This window comes from Saccostrea cucullata, unplaced genomic scaffold, assembly GCF_032062105.1.
Source record: "Saccostrea cucullata isolate Sc308-1 unplaced genomic scaffold, CSIRO_AGI_Scuc_v1 ctg146, whole genome shotgun sequence".
NCBI classification, from domain to species: Eukaryota; Metazoa; Mollusca; class Bivalvia; order Ostreida; family Ostreidae; genus Saccostrea; species Saccostrea cuccullata.
In genome coordinates this window covers 799,034-815,622 of record NW_026919274.1, presented here as the reverse complement: position 1 = coordinate 815,622, position 16,589 = coordinate 799,034, and the positions used below count along the sequence as shown (strand labels likewise).

Sequence of the window (16,589 nt, the reverse complement as noted above, 5' to 3'; positions counted from 1 at the left end):
AGAAATTTTGTTTTGTCAAAATAGCCAAACAATAAATAAAGATATCTGTTAACAGGTCCTGCTTGACTTGCACAGTGCTAACTTAGAGGATGACCCCTTCTGGTACGCCCTGTCACAACACGATGAGAGCAGTTTACCCCTTCCTGAGTCCTCACCCAGAACTGTAAGTTTTAATCCTTCCATGTATTTTAGCTCACCTGAGTAATCTCTCTGGGCATAAAACCCTCTTTATTTGTCTGAATACTCAAGTTTGATATGTAAATTTGTGCATTTATGTTTTTGGTAGCAATTTTGCATTCATGAATACCGTATAAGTGGAAATTTTAGCGAGATGCAAATTTAGCGATTTGTCCTTAAAAACTGGTAATTTATTTTTAGCGAGATGTTATTTTAGCAATTTTAAAATGCACATTTAAGAAGCTATTACAAATAAAACGCAATTAATTTTTAGCAATATCAGCACCCTCGCTAATAATGCCAAAATTAAATCCTCGCTAAAAATTCTACTCATACGGTATTTCAACATACATAAAACTAACTATTGAAGATAATCTTATGTCAGATAATATATATATAAATGTATGTAAAACACCTTTTAAGAGGTTTTTAATCGTTAATAATTTTGGTTTTCCAGAAAACTCATCAGGAGGCATATTATGGAAGGAAAGATCACCTATCCCCCCCTGTTAGCTCCCGAGGTCACAGCGACAGTGACATGTCCGAGTTTGATATGGACGAAAGGTTCATGGGAAATATCCCAGGTAAACTCACACATTCTTCTTAAATTACACATTGTATTAATAATAACAAGACAGAAAATTACTTGACCATGCACATAGGTGGAGTTTTGATAAAATTTTTTGGTGGGTTTGATCCACGATACACAATATAATAAGGTAGATACACCAAATATCACAGATATTGATTCTGAATTTGTTTCTTCACTTATTAACTAATGTCTGTTCACTCAATGAGGAGCATAGAGACACATTTTGTATCTGTAAGTACTTTTTTCAATCTCTGGACTGTGAGTAAGACAACAGATTATATTGTGTAACAGCAGAAGTTTGGCGCCGGGATAAGACTAGTTCCTGCAGTTCATACGGTAGTTCAGCAGGAAGTGATGAATACTCAGACCCCACTGATTACAGATACTCACACATACGCACAAGGCCCATACCCATTCTTAAGAGCCGATTCCACCCAGCTATCTCCCCCCTAGCTCGGGAACCTCCCATAGCTAAGGAGGACCCTGTCACCAGGTTAAGAGAAGCTATAGGTATTGTTAGATAAACTCTAAGAATGCAGCCTAACTAAGCAAATGGTGATGGATAGAATCTCTCTTCCTTGTCTAAGAATTATGTATTTTAGCCTCTGTAGAAACTTGAGGAGAGCTGCTCCATACAAAACTTATCTTTCCATGATTACTTAGTACTATAGTTATACACATGGTGATGGTTAAACTTTTTTATCTAGCTTAAAATTGATTATGGTAAACTCAATGCAAAACTTTCCTTTATCTAGTGTTTGACCACACTGAAAAACTTTTCTCCTTGGCTTTCCCTTCACATGATAATTACTGTAGAACTATTGATTCTTATAATAAGTAAAAAGGAAATTACTGGACAGATTTTTAGCTCACCTCAACGAAGTTAGGGGAGCTTATGTAATACCCTCGGTGTCGGCGTCGGTGTCGGTGTCCCAGGTTAAGTTTTTTGGAGCAGTTTTCTTTTTAAGTACTTCTATGTCCTATATTGATTAGACATGCATGGAAGATGCTTCTAGTGTGTTTCATTGTACCAGTCAAAGATTCAGATGCTGCAATTTCAGCAAAGGAATGACCCGGTTAATGTTTTTGGAGCAGGTTAACATTTTTGGTGCAGTTTTTGGTGTAGGTCTCATTTCCAAGGAACTATAAACCCTATGTTGACCAAACTTGCATGGGTGATACATCTAAGAATGTACACTACTGGGCTTGCTTTGGATGCTGAATCTGACCTACATTTTCCGGTTGAGTGAACAGGTTAATGTTTTTGTTGCAGGTCTTATTTCCAAGTAACTATAAGCCATATGTTGACCAAACTTGGATGGATGATACATCTAAGGTTGTACACTACCAGACTTGCTTCAGATGCTGAATCTGACCTACACTTTCCCGTTGAGTGAACAGGTTAAAGTTTTTGGTGCAGGTCTCATTTCGTTTCATTTCAATGGTACTATGAGCACTATAATGACTAAACTTGCATGGATGATACATCTAAGGATGCATACTACAGGACTTGCTTCGGATGCTGAATCTGACCTACATTTTCTGGTTGAGTGAACAGGTAAATGTTTTTGGAGCAGGTCTCATTTCCAAGTAACAATGAGCCCTATATTGACCAAACTTGCACGGATGGTACATCTTAGGATGCACAATACCAGGCTTGTTTCGGATGCTGGATCTGACCTACATTTTCCAGATGAGTGAATAGGTTAAAGTCTTAGGTGCAGGTTTCATTTCTAAGATACTATGAGCCCTATAATGACTTAACTTGCATGGATGAAACATCTTGGGATGTATAATACCAGGCTTGCTTCAGATGCTGAATCTGACCTACATTTTCTGGTTGAGTGAACAGGTAAATGTTTTTGGAGCAGGTCTCATTTCCAAGTAACTATGAGCCCTATGTTGACCAAACTTGCGTGGATGGTACATCTTAGGATGCACAATACCAGGCTTGTTTCGGATGCTGGATCTGACCTACATTTTCCAGATGAGTGAACAGGTTAAAGTTTTAGGTGCAGGTTTCATTTCTAAGATAATATGAGCCCTATAATGACTTAACTTGCATGGATGAAACATCTTGGGATGCATACTACCAGGCTTGCTTCAGATGCTGAATCTGACCTACATTTTTTGGATGAGTGAAAAGGTTAGTTTTTGATGCAGGTTTCATTTCCAAGTAACTATGAGCCCTATAATGAGCAAACTTGCATGGACAATACAGTTTAGGATACACATTAATGGACTTGCTTCGGATGTGGGATGTGACATACATTTTTCAGATAATGGACCAGGTAAAAGTTATGGGTGCAGGTCTATTACCAAAAAAAACTATATGGCTTATATAACATTGTATAAACCAAACTTGCACAAATGATGCATCAAGGGATGAAACTCTCAAATTTGATTCAGATGCTGATTTTAATTACAATTTCATGAAAAAGAACTAGTTTGAAGTTTTTATATAGGTCTATTCCAAAGTATCAGATCAAAATTGCATAAATATTTTCATTTTGGGATGTACACTTTTTGTTGGTTAATTGTGTGACTTTGCCTTACTTAAAAACAACATTTGTTGAGGTGAGCTCTGTAATCTCTGATTACCTATGTTTTTTTTATGTAAGTAAAACTGCTTTGCATGCCAGTTAATATGAAACGTACAGTGGAACCGCATTAATCCAGACACTTGTGTTCCTAAACAGAAACATAACTTGGTATATGAATATGAATTATTACACTCTAATTTAGTCCTAAAGGTGAAGCGTCTGAATTATTATCATCTAGATTAATCAAGGCTCCTTTGTTGATAAACTGAATTATTTATTTAAACATAAATATGAAATTTAAAAAATGTGATGCACAGCCTCTATTGATGCTCTTTGTGTTATAGAATTTGTTCTATATATGATAAGTATTGTTTGATTATTTCAGTATCCAGTCGAGAGGAACATGAACGTTCTCACCGACACTCAAAGACTGCTGTAGAGAAGTTGTCTGTCCCCGGGGAACAGAGCCCGCATCAGAGGTCAACATCCCCCAAACCGCCTGATATTCACCCCAGAAATAGGTCAACCTCCCCCAAACCGCCTGACATTCACACCAGAAATAGGTCAAGGACACCTTCCTCCTCCTACCATCGTGTGCCTGAAACAGTAACCCGCTCACTCTCCCCACCGGATCTAAGGTACAAATATATATACATACAAAGAAAGACATCATGATAAATAGATTGTTTAACTGAAACAATCATCAAATAAAGATTCAATTTTGGCATCAGTGAAAGCGTTGAGATTGCTGAAATTAGATATTGATTTAATTCTTTCTTTCAAAAATTGCATAACTACTTCTTGCTAACTTGTATAATGTATGGTACAAATAGATTCACAGTATCAACTCATCTGGATGTACAGTACTCAGGTACTGCATAGCAGTCTCTCTATATACCTTTTATACGTTAAATCTTTCTTATATTAACTAATTTCACTGTAGCTCATCCCCCTCCCGACTGATGGCAAATTCGCCCTCCAACACTCCCTCACCCAAGAAGAGACAGTTGCCTGCAATTCCTACAGACGCTCAGAGAGAAAGCAGAGATAGAGGTTAGTCAGCCTTACAGTATGATTCAGTGACTTCAGGGTATTATTTATATTATACCAAATATCACATATTTATAGAATTGGCTTTAAAAATGAAATCACAATTACTATGGATTAATATAAGTCCTACTTTGCTTTAAGTTTGTCCAGTAAAAGTTCAAAGTACCATCTACATAAAGAAATATATTTGATGACACACTTTTTATACATTTATCAGTTGTGAGAGATTTAGAAGAGAGAGCTCGTCAGATCAAGAGTCGTATGCGACCAGGCAGTGTGACCCCAAATCTCTCTGACAGTGAAGCAATGAGGGGACGTCACAGCAGAGCTTACGACAGATCTATATCCCGGGAACGGGGGTATCCCCAGTACGACAGAGACCTCTCACGGGGGCGCAGAAAAGGTAGGGGAGGAATCGTAGACTCAGGACATTTTCATCAACTGTGGCATTGAGTTATTTAGATGATAAATTGGAAAAACTCTTATTATCTTGAGTCTAGCAGTTTCATTTGAATGGTTTCAGATTTGGGCAATGAATATGATATTCCAAGTGATGGCGATAGCGACATCTCCGAAATCTCCAAAGTCAGCACCATAAGTGTTCGCTCCACCCAGTCTGAGAAACCTCACAGAAAATTTAGGTCAGTTGACTATTGACAGGAGTTAGTATGTCTAGCCAACAGTAATAAAATCTATTGAATATAAATTCTGAAAATACAGTGACTCCATGTCTAGGGTAGCTGCAGAACTGTAGCTCTCTGCTTTAGAAAATTCGGACAGATAAAGCAGAGAGCTACAGATCCAAGCGTCGTAAAAACCTTCGATTTACGTCGATGATTTTCTGTCACTACTTTAGGTATTTATTTGTGTAATTAAAGCTTTCTCTGGCTTTTAAAATGGTATCCTATACTAATTCATATATTTAACTCTTATATTTGATACTTTGTTTACCTTTTCTGGGTCTGAAACAGTCCTTGAAGTATGATTAATTAATTATCAAATACCATTTAAAATTATTTTCATAGCTGGGGAAAGTATAAAATACACAAAAAAATACCCATAGTGAGCGACAAAAAATCATCGGCGTAAATCGAAGGTTTTTACAACGCTTGGATCTGTAGCTCTCTGCTTTATCTGTCCAAATTTTCTCAAGCAGAGAGCTACATTTCTGCAGCTATGTCTAGGGATAAAGTGGATTTGTGATATGTTTGTAGTGTGTACACAACATATTCTGAATAGGAAAGCTCCATTTATTCATGTCATTTCAATGTGTTTGTTATCTATTTCAGCCAATTTAAAGAAAAAATAAATACCAAGTCTACCATACCCAGACAACAGCAACCTTCTGTACGAACTCCCACTGGTGATAGTCAAGGCTTCCAGAAACAGAGCAGTAGTGGTAGTATGTCCGACTCTGAGGTCGGGTCGTGTGTCACCGAGGGTCGGCGAAGGCGGCCAAGTCTGGGTCACAAGATTGGGTCACTGATTGGTCTCCAGCGCAGAAGTAGCAGCGCTTCACAGCTGTCTGATGGGAAGAAGAAGAGCTCCATCCAGCGAAGTGAGGAAGTGTTGTCCGGACGAGGTCTGGTGAAGCAGCCAAGTAAGGACTCTACTGACGGCAGTATTGGGAGTATTAGCAGTGATTCTGGGAGTGTGTAAGTAATACTTCTATATACATAAATTTTAAGAAAACAAAATTTCAGCCCAATTCAACTGACATTGATTAGAACTTAGTATATATTATACAATGTGTATTTTCCCCTGTAGTCTGTGGCTGAATCCTGCAGGAATGAGACTGGGCCCTGAGGGACAGTTTGGGGATTTTATTGATGGACTAGGTCCAGCTCAGCTTGTGGGGCGTCAGGTCCTGGGCTCAGCTTGTCTGGGGGAGATCCAGCTCAGTCTGTACGACAGGAAGCACCACCTGGAGGTGGAGGTCATCAGGGCCCGGGGCCTTATTCCTAAAGCAGGGGCCAAAATTCTTCCAGGTTTGTAACCCATGATCAGCTAGAAATTAAATGCCTTAATATATATTGCTGTATTAAATTTTGAGATATCTTCATGAAAATAATGAAATTTCTGCTAAATAATTATGGCATTCTCAAGCAAAATATTTAATAATGTAAATCATTTATATGAAAATATAAATGAGTTGTTGTCTTTTGCAGCTCCTTATGTGAAGGTGTACTTAATTGATGGGAAGCACTGTGTGGAAAAACAGAAGACCACGGTGGCCAGACGAACATTAGATCCTCTGTATCAACAACAGCTGGCCTTCACCGAGGACTACAGGGGCAAAATACTACAAGTAAATTGCAGCACAATCTTTAATAATTTACATTCATTTATTCACATCCTAATGTGTTGTCAGGAACACTTTAAATTTCTATAAGATGTAAAAATTATTTTTGTCATGAACAGTGTTCCATGGTTGCAAAAAAGTAGCATGGCCATAAATATCTCAAAATGCTACTACTCATTCTTTCAGCAAAGTTTAAACTTAGTGAGAACAATATCAGAATAAAAAATAGATCATATTTAGAATCTTTTTTATTGGATTTTCTTAAAAAAATCAAAGTTATTCAATGTATAGCTTGCTGATTACAAAACTTCTCTCTTTTTTAGGTTACAGTATGGGGAGATTATGGAAGAATGGACCGTAAAGTGTTTATGGGTGTGGCACAAATACTCCTAGATCACTTAGATCTTTCAAACATTGTTATTGGCTGGTACAAGTTATTCACTAGCTCTTCATTGGCTGGTCATCATTCATCGTCATCGACGATTGGTCACTCTCGCAAAGGCTCAACAACATCTCTAGATAGTGGTTACAATAACAACAGCCCGCGAACGTAGCATTAGCTAGATTTTAGCTTGTTTACTGTCTTATCATAATTAACCTTTTCCAAATTTGTAGTAGAGTATGCAATTTATAATTATTGACTATATAATAGCATAAAGGGCACATAACTCATGCATAAAGTGGCCTGCTGCATTTAGTATAAAAAAAAGATCTTGTTGTCTTTTAATGAAATATTTATTGATTATCATACAATTACATCATCTTTTAATGCATATTAAAATTTTTTGACATTCATGGTATCATGTCAGCAAAGATGCAGTCTTGCGAATGATGAGCTGTTCCATTTGATAAAGCATTTGTGTGTGTGATTTCCCCCCTTAACTTCAGGCCATGTACTTTCATAGTATCACTGATTTCCAAGGGGTCAAGTTTTCATAGTGGAAAGAAATAAAAACTGGATCTTGGAGATTCCATTTCATGGTTGATAGATGATACATGTGATACTGTTGATAACATGCTGGACATATATTTCTTGGAGTCTTTACTCCATGAAAAACACTGAAATAAAAACCCTAAGGAAATTAGTGATTTCACAGAATTCCTAAGTACATTCAATTGCTATTTGCATGTATCATGCACAGTGTGAATTGGATATCTAATGAATATCGGATTGATTAATTTATGCATGTGTCATGCAGAGTATGCAAATTAACGTTTAATATAAGAACTGTTCTGGAATGTTTTGTATGAGAGGAAAATAAGTATTCTGGTCCGAAGGAATTAATCCCAAATAAAGAAACGGACAGGTTTTTGATTGCACGCAATATCTGTGGCATTGAGAACTGTTAGTACTTTAAAAAATAAAAGTATATGTTTAAAAAAAACTGAAAACAACCCTCTAGGGCTAACAGTAATGAAATGTAAACTATTTCATATGCATTGTTCCATTTTTCCCATGGCATGCACCACCTTTTGTATATAAACAGCAAGATTTGATCAGTTGAAAATGTTGTTTAAGGATGAAAACTGTTGATTTCAGAAGTTGATGTATAGAATGTCTGCATTAGTTCAAGGATCATTTTTTATTAACATTTTTATTTATTTGTGAAATTTTTTATGTGAAAAGTAGTTGCATTTGTTGAAGATTATGCATAGGGTATAAATGTCATTGTTGTAAACTTGTGTAGTTAAAAGTTATGTGTTATGCACATGAGTTTTTGTTGAGTTTCTAGTTAAAAATCAGGTGTCAATTGAAGTTTGAGTTGAATTTTTATATTATGACTGTTTTTCCTTGTTATTGAAACAAAAATCTGTGATCATTTTGTTTTTCCTCTTTAATTAAGATATATACATTACATATGGATAATATTTCTATATATTTCTTATGATACATTTACATGTATGTTGCATATTTAGAATAGGTGTGTATTTAATTTTCCCTTAGAAGTTACGATTATAAGATGTGTAAATAAGTTTGTTGTTATATAGAGACTTTCTTAATGAATAGTTGGAGCATGATTGTGTGTGGAAAATGACAGTGTTAATGTAAATTTAACATGGAGATCTTGGCAAATGAGAGTTGACAGAGTAAGCTGTGTATGTGTACTTGTATTCATTTGATAATTTCCTCCAGGTCCATAACAGCAATTTTCTTTTGGGAAAAAGACTTAATTACCATACAATATGTAACCCAATATCAGAAATTACTCATTTGGGGTTGAAATAGTTGAATGTTATAAGCAACAATTTCCCCCTCCCCTTTTTAAATCCAGACTGTCATTAGAATTGCTGTAACATTATTACCTCCTAAAAATAAAGAGTTTCACTTGAAATCTTTTCAAATGCCACAGTTTTTCAAAGGAAGCACAAATTCTTCTCTACTTAATAGTATATAATCAGGGTAAAACAATTCTAGATTATGAAAGTTTTGACCATGACATATATGAAAGATAGTGCTTCATAACATTTTTCAAAAGGCATTTCAGGACAAATTGAAGAATTGTAACTGATTCTTTCTTGTCAAAATCTATATGGTGTGAATTTAATCCCAAAAAATATTTATTTACATTTTGTAACAACTTATTTTGACTGTAGCTTAATACAGAGCTTATTTACCTACATATTTACTTACACAGTTCTGCACTGCATTATTAGCTGAAAATCCAGTTTTATCTTCATGTATATTCACCAGGTGTATGTATGTAAACAATATTCATATTCCTATACTTAAGTCAGTTTTATACAATGAGGAAGTTTGCATTGATTCTTAACAAATTTTTAAGATACATTGTAACTTAGATTGTCACATGACTAACTCACATGGGGGATCATATTTCGGTCATGTAGTACCCAATATTCCCACCAAAGAGTGCTTTATGGTTTTTATTTTTAAAAAAAAAGAAACTGGATGGATTTAATGAGAATAAAAACTTTTTGCTTAAAGTCTGTAAAATGAGTTTTGTTTAGCTGGAAATATTTTTCTGCAGTAGACTTGACGGTTTTCCTATATTCTGACCAGTTTGTTTTAACTTTGTTGAATCTTTCATCATGACAGCACCATTTTGTTGAAATTTAGGAAAGGAATCAACTTTACACTGTTACAATCAAATAAAGTCAATATGAAATCTTGAATTTGTTATTTTTAAAAGCATTTATTCTTATTGGAAATAAGAGGGCTTAATGGACACAAAGGAACTGAAGATGCAAGAGAATTGCAATGACCAGGGATAGCTAAAAATTCAATTACATGTTTCAAAAGAAAAAGCAAACAAGATGTGTTTGTGAAACACTATGCGCCTGGTTGCAACAAAATTTTTAAAAAGACTTTTAGCATATATGTCACAGTCAAGGTCACAACTTCATTGACCTTGATGTCATTTGAAAGAACTTGATTAGTAAAGTATGGATACCAAATATGAAGTCTCTATCTCTTATGGTTCAAGAGTTATGGCAAATGTACAAAAAAAAAACTATTTTTAGCATACAGGTCATAGTCAAGGTCACAAGGTCATTATACCCCCTGCAAACGAAGTTTAGGGGGGGTATATTGGAATCACCATGTCCGTCTGTCTGTCTAGCTGTAGACAAGATTTTGTCCGGACCATTACTCAGAAACTATTGGAAGGATTTGTCTGAAAATTTGTACACATATTATTCACCATATGAAGTTGTGACCTGATGTTTTCATCTTGATTGGATTATTATTTTGAATTTTACAGGTGTTTTTTCATTTTTATTTTGTGGTTTTGTCTGGACAGAAACTATTGCAAGGATTAATCTGAAAATTTGTACACTTATTATTCACCATATGAAGGTGTGCACGTGGAATTTTCAACTCTTTTTGTTGATTTTTTTGCATTTTACAGGTTTTATTTTTTATTTTAATTGACTTGTTCATTTTGGGCTCGTGTATAAGGTTTGAGATATAGAATCTAGAATATCTGGTCAAAAATACTACAGCTTAAAACTACTCATAAAAACTTAAAAAAAGAAACATCATCAAGTGTTAAAAACAGTTTTTACATTGCACAGAAGATAATGTAATTTCATTTGTCTCTTGGGAATAATGACTGGACATGCATCCAGTTAAAGATAAATTAATGAGTTTGGTGTTGGAAGTTGTTAATGCATATCTCTTATCAAGGGTGTGTGTTATCTATCTCCAGGGAATAAGGCACAAGGTAATTTATTGTCTGTCAAAGCACTTCATTACTGGATGACCAGCTCTTTATTTTCAAAATGCATTTCAAATTGATATATCAAGATTAATTTGATTTTGTATAATGGTTTTTTTTTTTAACAATCAGTTTGCAGAGTGACATAACACATAATTGCAATTTATTTTTTTAATGCAGTAATAAAAAAAAATAAAATGAAAAAAATTTTAAAAAATGTCAAAAGTCATTTGGTTGCACATTTGTTTCATTCATTAAGAAACATGATGAGCAATTATATTTCACTGAAATTTTTGTAGTAAATAGTGAACACCTCTAGATCCATAAAGTATTTTTGAATTGACACCTTCTCTGAAAAACCCAGCGGGGGGTATTTGTCCCTATTGGACAGTTCTAGTTAACCTTGGTGTCATTTGAAAAAGATTAATTAGTGAAGTATGGATACTAAATGTGCAGTCTCTATCTTCTATGGTTCGAAAGTTATGGCAAAGGTATGAAAAAACTATTTTTAGCATACAGGTCAAGGTCAAAAGGTCATTGACCTTGGTGTCATTTGAAAGAGCTTAATTAGTGGAGTACGCATACCAAACATGAAATATCTACCTTTCGTGGTTCAAAAGTTATGGCGAAGGTTATAGTTTGCAGATGAAAAGCTCTTTTTAGTATATAGGTCACAGTCAAGGTCACAAAGCCATTGACCTTGGTGTCATTTGAAAGAGCTTAATTAGTGAAGTATGCATACCAAATATGAAGTCTCTATCTTTCTTGGTTCAAAAGTTATGGAGAAGGTTAAAGTTTGCAGACAAACAAACAAACAAACAGGACAAAAACAATATACGCCCCGGATCTATCAATCAGGGCGCATAAAAATTCTCTTAAAATTTCTGCAGGTAGTAATAGAAGGTGCTGTTTTTAGCTCACCTTAGGTGAAAACCCAAAGTGAGCTTTTCTACTCACAGTTTTTCTCATTTATTCTTCAATCTCTAAATGTCACATAATTTTGATTCCTTCTCCAAAACCGCTAGACTAGTTTTTAACCAAAATTGCCATAAAGCATCCACAGGCACTTGGGGTATGCCCCCCCCCCCTTTTTCTATTTTTTAAATCTGGGATCAAGTAACCTTTTTCCTATTTTTGTATTCTAATATGCACTATATGTTATCAGTAGTGTAACCCTTTTGTCTCTATTCACCTTCACCCTTCACCTATCCCTTGACTTCCGTGGATGTCGTTGGGGCACCTTCGAAGACCTATCCACCACTTTTATCCATAAATCTCTGCTTTCTGTCGCTCTCTGGGTTTATGCGAGGCTCAGTCCAGTCCACTAAGGGATGTTGTCTTCCCACCTCATCTTTTGCAGGATAGTCTTTGCAAGGCCACTTTAGCGTGAAACGTGGCCGTCTATAAAAGCTGTTGTCTCTATAAGCTGTTTTTAAATACTAGTATATCGCTTTTGACTGATACATAAAAAGAGAGAAGGCTTCTCTCTTTTTATGTATCAGTCAAAAACTATGTATTTAAAAACAGCTTATAGAGACAAAAGGGTTACATTTTTAATACTGTATAACATTTAGTGCATGTATTTTAGAATACAAAATAGAGGAAAAGTTACTGATCCCAGATTTAAAGAGAAAAAAATGGAAAAGGGGGTCCATACCCCAAGTGCCTGTGAAAGTATTCATAGACAAAAGACTCAAGTTTAATGTTCAAATAAAGGGCCGCGTCCTCTTTCAAAGAGAATATTAAAGAAATAGTAAAATTTTAGTGGCATCGGTCTTTTATGAATCTTCTCAAGAACCCTTGACATTCTGTGGACAAGGTGGTGCCACAATGGGATCATAGTGTAACATTGAGTATAAAAGGAAAAACTCTCAAGGATAACTATACCATGCTAAGCCATATTGATCTAGAAGAAATTTGTTCAAATTATGCCCTCATTGGTATAGAGTAGGACCACAATTTGAAATCACGTTTTCACTTAGAAATGTACATGATGTAGAGGGGAAAATCCTTTGAAAATATTGAAGAACAGCAGTAACCACGAGCAGAGTAGTGAGTTTGTTCAAATTATGAACCCCGGGGAAGGGTTTTGCCATTATGAAAACTTAATTTTTTACAGATCTAGAGTAATAAGTAGTTTAAAGATCTTCGTAAAAATAACAACGCCCCGATTAATCGTATTGAAATTGATGCATCTTCAGACAGTATAGATTTGTTCAGATCTTGACCCGTAGATGGACATTATAATCAAAGGCGCTCCCCATGTAATTCTGTAAATGACGAAAGATAAGTATATATAGGTCTACCCTTCTCTATACTATAAAATAACTTTATTTTATTTCATTTTATAGCACAGAGGGGGTAGACCTATATGTACTTATCTATCGTCATTTACAGAATTACATGAGGTAAGCTCCCAATGGAATGGTTTCACCGATTAAATGGAATTTATTTGGATGTCATCTTCGTTAAAAATCACTTTATAATTTAATTTTGTGCCATTTGGTTGTAATTTTTATTCTTTTCATTAATGCATTTTTTTTTTATTTAAGTCATTTTCAACTTTTATATCGTAAAATATTTATGAATAATCATGTCAAAAAAATGAAAAAAATATTCAAGTATTATACCGAACTTTATTTCTGCCGAAATTGAAAGTTAATGCCAATATGCCCATTTTTTTTTGTCTCGCTTTTCAATCACTTTCTCCTACCATTGCAAAACATATGCCTTGTGACTACTTAGCTCGCCTGACGTATTCACCACTTTTATGAAGGTCTATGTCATCGTGCGATAAATTACCTATTAGTAATGTGGATCCTTTGTTCCCATGATGAAAAACAACACTTTCACTTTTAAATTAAAGATGGAAACAAAATAACAAAAAAGATTCCCCAACAATATTTTATAAATCTTTGAAAACCGATATCGGTTATAACATTGCGTGTAATCATCTTTGATTAGCCAATAACCTCGGGATGGTTGCAGACATGAAGACAATGCGCTAGTTTGTCGTGACATCTTATGTTGCAATGGTTCAGATGTGTGTGGTCTGTGTATGTAACACTACAGTTCTTGATACATGGATTAAACAGGTTGTCGTCGCATGCGCAGTAGCACTGACTGTAGTGACTATTTTGGTAGCTGGACCTGCAGCTGAGAATCATCTCTACGGCCAGTGACGTCATCAGGACACCAAGAAAAACCTTTACTATCATTTTCTACAAAGGAGCAATTAAAAATTTTCCGTTGTCATTGAAATATTTTTTTAAAAGGCAGTTTCATTTGAAATTGCATCCAACTTTAACATGTAACTTATGTAAAGAAAGAATGCGATCAAAACTATGGAATCCGGATAGGGCCACGCACTTCACTATCGCATCATCCCACCATCGAGGTTTAAAAAATAATGCGATGACGATGAGGCGATGGTGCGATAGCGATGAAGTGATGGTGCGATAGCGCGATGACGATGATGCTATGGCGCGACAGTGCGAAATCGATGAACGATGGTTAATGCGATTATTTTAAATAAAATGTTGCTCACGTAGACATGAAGCGATATTCACTATCGAATCGCGCCAAAAGATCGCGCTATCGCATCATCCTTCATCGTTACACATGTAACTATGCGTATATATTCGATGGTGCGATAGTGAAGTGCGTGGCCCTATCCGGATTCCATACAAAACTGAACTGAAAACGAAATCTTTGTATGTTACTAATTTTAAATAAAATGTTGCTCACGTTTTTTGATGTATCTAAATATTGAAGATTTTTTTCTGATTATCATTTGAAGATTTTTGATTGAATATAAAAAAGGAACATAAAAGTGAAAATAATTAATATCAAGCACATGACTTCTATTACTAAGTAATTTTTCACTCAGAAAATATATTTAGCAGATACTCTGAAAGAATTGCAAGAATTTAGAAATACCTGGCTGATTTTCTGGACACAGTGAACTTCAAAGGGAAGATTTTTAATTAAGGTGCCTTTCTCTGACTTGTTTTATAGAAGAGATAAAGTGTCTAGAGCGTCAGAACGGTCGAGATAAGGCCAGATAAGCGGTCATTAATTTGGTGTTTATAATTTCTTAAAATGTCCGAGCGGTTATTATCCTTTAAATGTAATTGTCATCTCTATTAGTTAAGAACGGAATATTTTGCGTACTTATGCAACTTTTAAGTAATTTGCAAAACAGCCATTCCTCTGCTGCAAGCAGTATTCGAAGCGCTGACCTTGAAAGTTACAAAAAAGCATATTACAAGCAGAGGACCGATTTTCGCAAATATGGAAAAATGTCAACTTATTATTGCCTGTTCAAAAAGCATACCATAATTTTAAAACGTTATCCCCCCCCCCCAAAAAAAAAACGAGAAAAAAGTCAATGGAAATATTTTCTTTAAAAAGCCACAGAATGATACAAAAGAAAAGGACAAAACTTGCTGTGGTAAATTAGTTGGGTACAAGGTTGATCACTTCATATGCATTAAAAATTTAAGAAAGTAAGGAATATGCGAGTTGAAATGGGCCATGGAAACATTATGTGATCAAGACAGTGTCTTGTCTTAAGGATGACTTTTAACTACAAAATTAATGCAGACCAAGATATTTGCAAAACTGGTCCAAAATGAGAGAGTGTACATGTACATGCTTCCAAAAAAAAAAAAATACTGTGATCATTTTGTCCATTGTCTGTCGTTGCCGTCGTCATTGTTGTCGTTGTTGTAAATTTTTCACATTTTCATCTTCTTCTTAAGAACCAGCCAATTTCAGGCTACAAAGTATCCTTGGGTAAAGAGGATTCAAGTTTGTTCTGAAGGGCCACGCCTTCTTCCAAAATTTGAATTAGTAGGGATGTCCGTTTAACCGTCTACTAAAATCGGTACTCGGTTACTCGGATGTATATTTTTGAATATTTCTAAGCTTATTTATTAATGAATTAAACAATCTGTTTTAAAAGGTAAAATTTTGCACTTGTACATACAGTAATTAGGGTTTCTTCAAATGACTTATCGCCTTTGGCAGTGTTTATACAGTAATTATCGTGACACTGTTACCAGGCTTTTCTCACCTTCGGCTGTCTTCTAATTTTCTTTAATTATTTGTTTTCACTGAACATCTTTTAGGGTCTGTTATAATTAAATAAATTAGATAATTTTGTCAAATCAAAGTATTTCCTTGATATTACACGCGCGACTGTTGATATGGTTGTGTTTCATTACATGCCAGACGGCAAAGGCTTCAAATTTATACTATAAAATCAAATGAAAATCGTAAATCGGGGTCAAGTTCCATGCCTTCTTCGTCAAATGCAACAAAGAGTTACAGTACAATTACGGAGTAGTTTATTTTTTTAAGCAAAAACACCATGAACCACTTACGAATATATTTCTTGTGTTTATCTGATAAATAAATTGAAAAATAAATGTTGTATTAAATGACATTTAAAAAAAAAAATGTTTTACTTCATCAATTTACTTGTTCATATTTATTTACACTTTTACTGGGCCAGGAAAGATGAAAAAAATTGACTCATCCCTATGAATTAGTGAAAAATTAATGGCATTTTTAAAAAAAATCTTCTTCTCAAGGAAAGATGAAACTCAAGTGGAACATTCAAGTTTGTTCAAATCAGGACCCCCAGGGCAAGGGTGGGACCACAATGGCTGATCAAATTTTTACATAGGAATATATAGGAAAAATCTTTAAAAATGTTCTTCTCAAGAACCATTGGGACAGGAAGG

The 16,589-nt window shown here is 34.9% G+C and overlaps 1 protein-coding gene across 5 annotated transcripts in view; it reads left to right on the top strand.

Annotated features, from left to right (window-relative positions):
* LOC134228380 (regulating synaptic membrane exocytosis protein 2-like) overlaps window positions 1-9,796 on the top strand; it is a 35,530-nt gene extending 25,734 nt beyond the window's left edge. For all 5 annotated transcript variants that reach the window (XM_062710046.1, XM_062710039.1, XM_062710033.1 and 2 more), the window contains 10 exons: window positions 56-163; window positions 635-761; window positions 3,698-3,950; window positions 4,256-4,365; window positions 4,580-4,765; window positions 4,886-5,003; window positions 5,652-6,017; window positions 6,130-6,350; window positions 6,531-6,670; window positions 6,988-9,796. In XM_062710046.1, the coding sequence (XP_062566030.1) occupies window positions 56-163; window positions 635-761; window positions 3,698-3,950; window positions 4,256-4,365; window positions 4,580-4,765; window positions 4,886-5,003; window positions 5,652-6,017; window positions 6,130-6,350; window positions 6,531-6,670; window positions 6,988-7,218 (1,860 nt within the window). In that variant the 3' untranslated portion in view covers window positions 7,219-9,796. The remainder of the gene's footprint in view (window positions 1-55; window positions 164-634; window positions 762-3,697; window positions 3,951-4,255; window positions 4,366-4,579; window positions 4,766-4,885; window positions 5,004-5,651; window positions 6,018-6,129; window positions 6,351-6,530; window positions 6,671-6,987) is intronic.
* The last annotated feature ends 6,793 nt before the right edge of the window (window positions 9,797-16,589 follow it).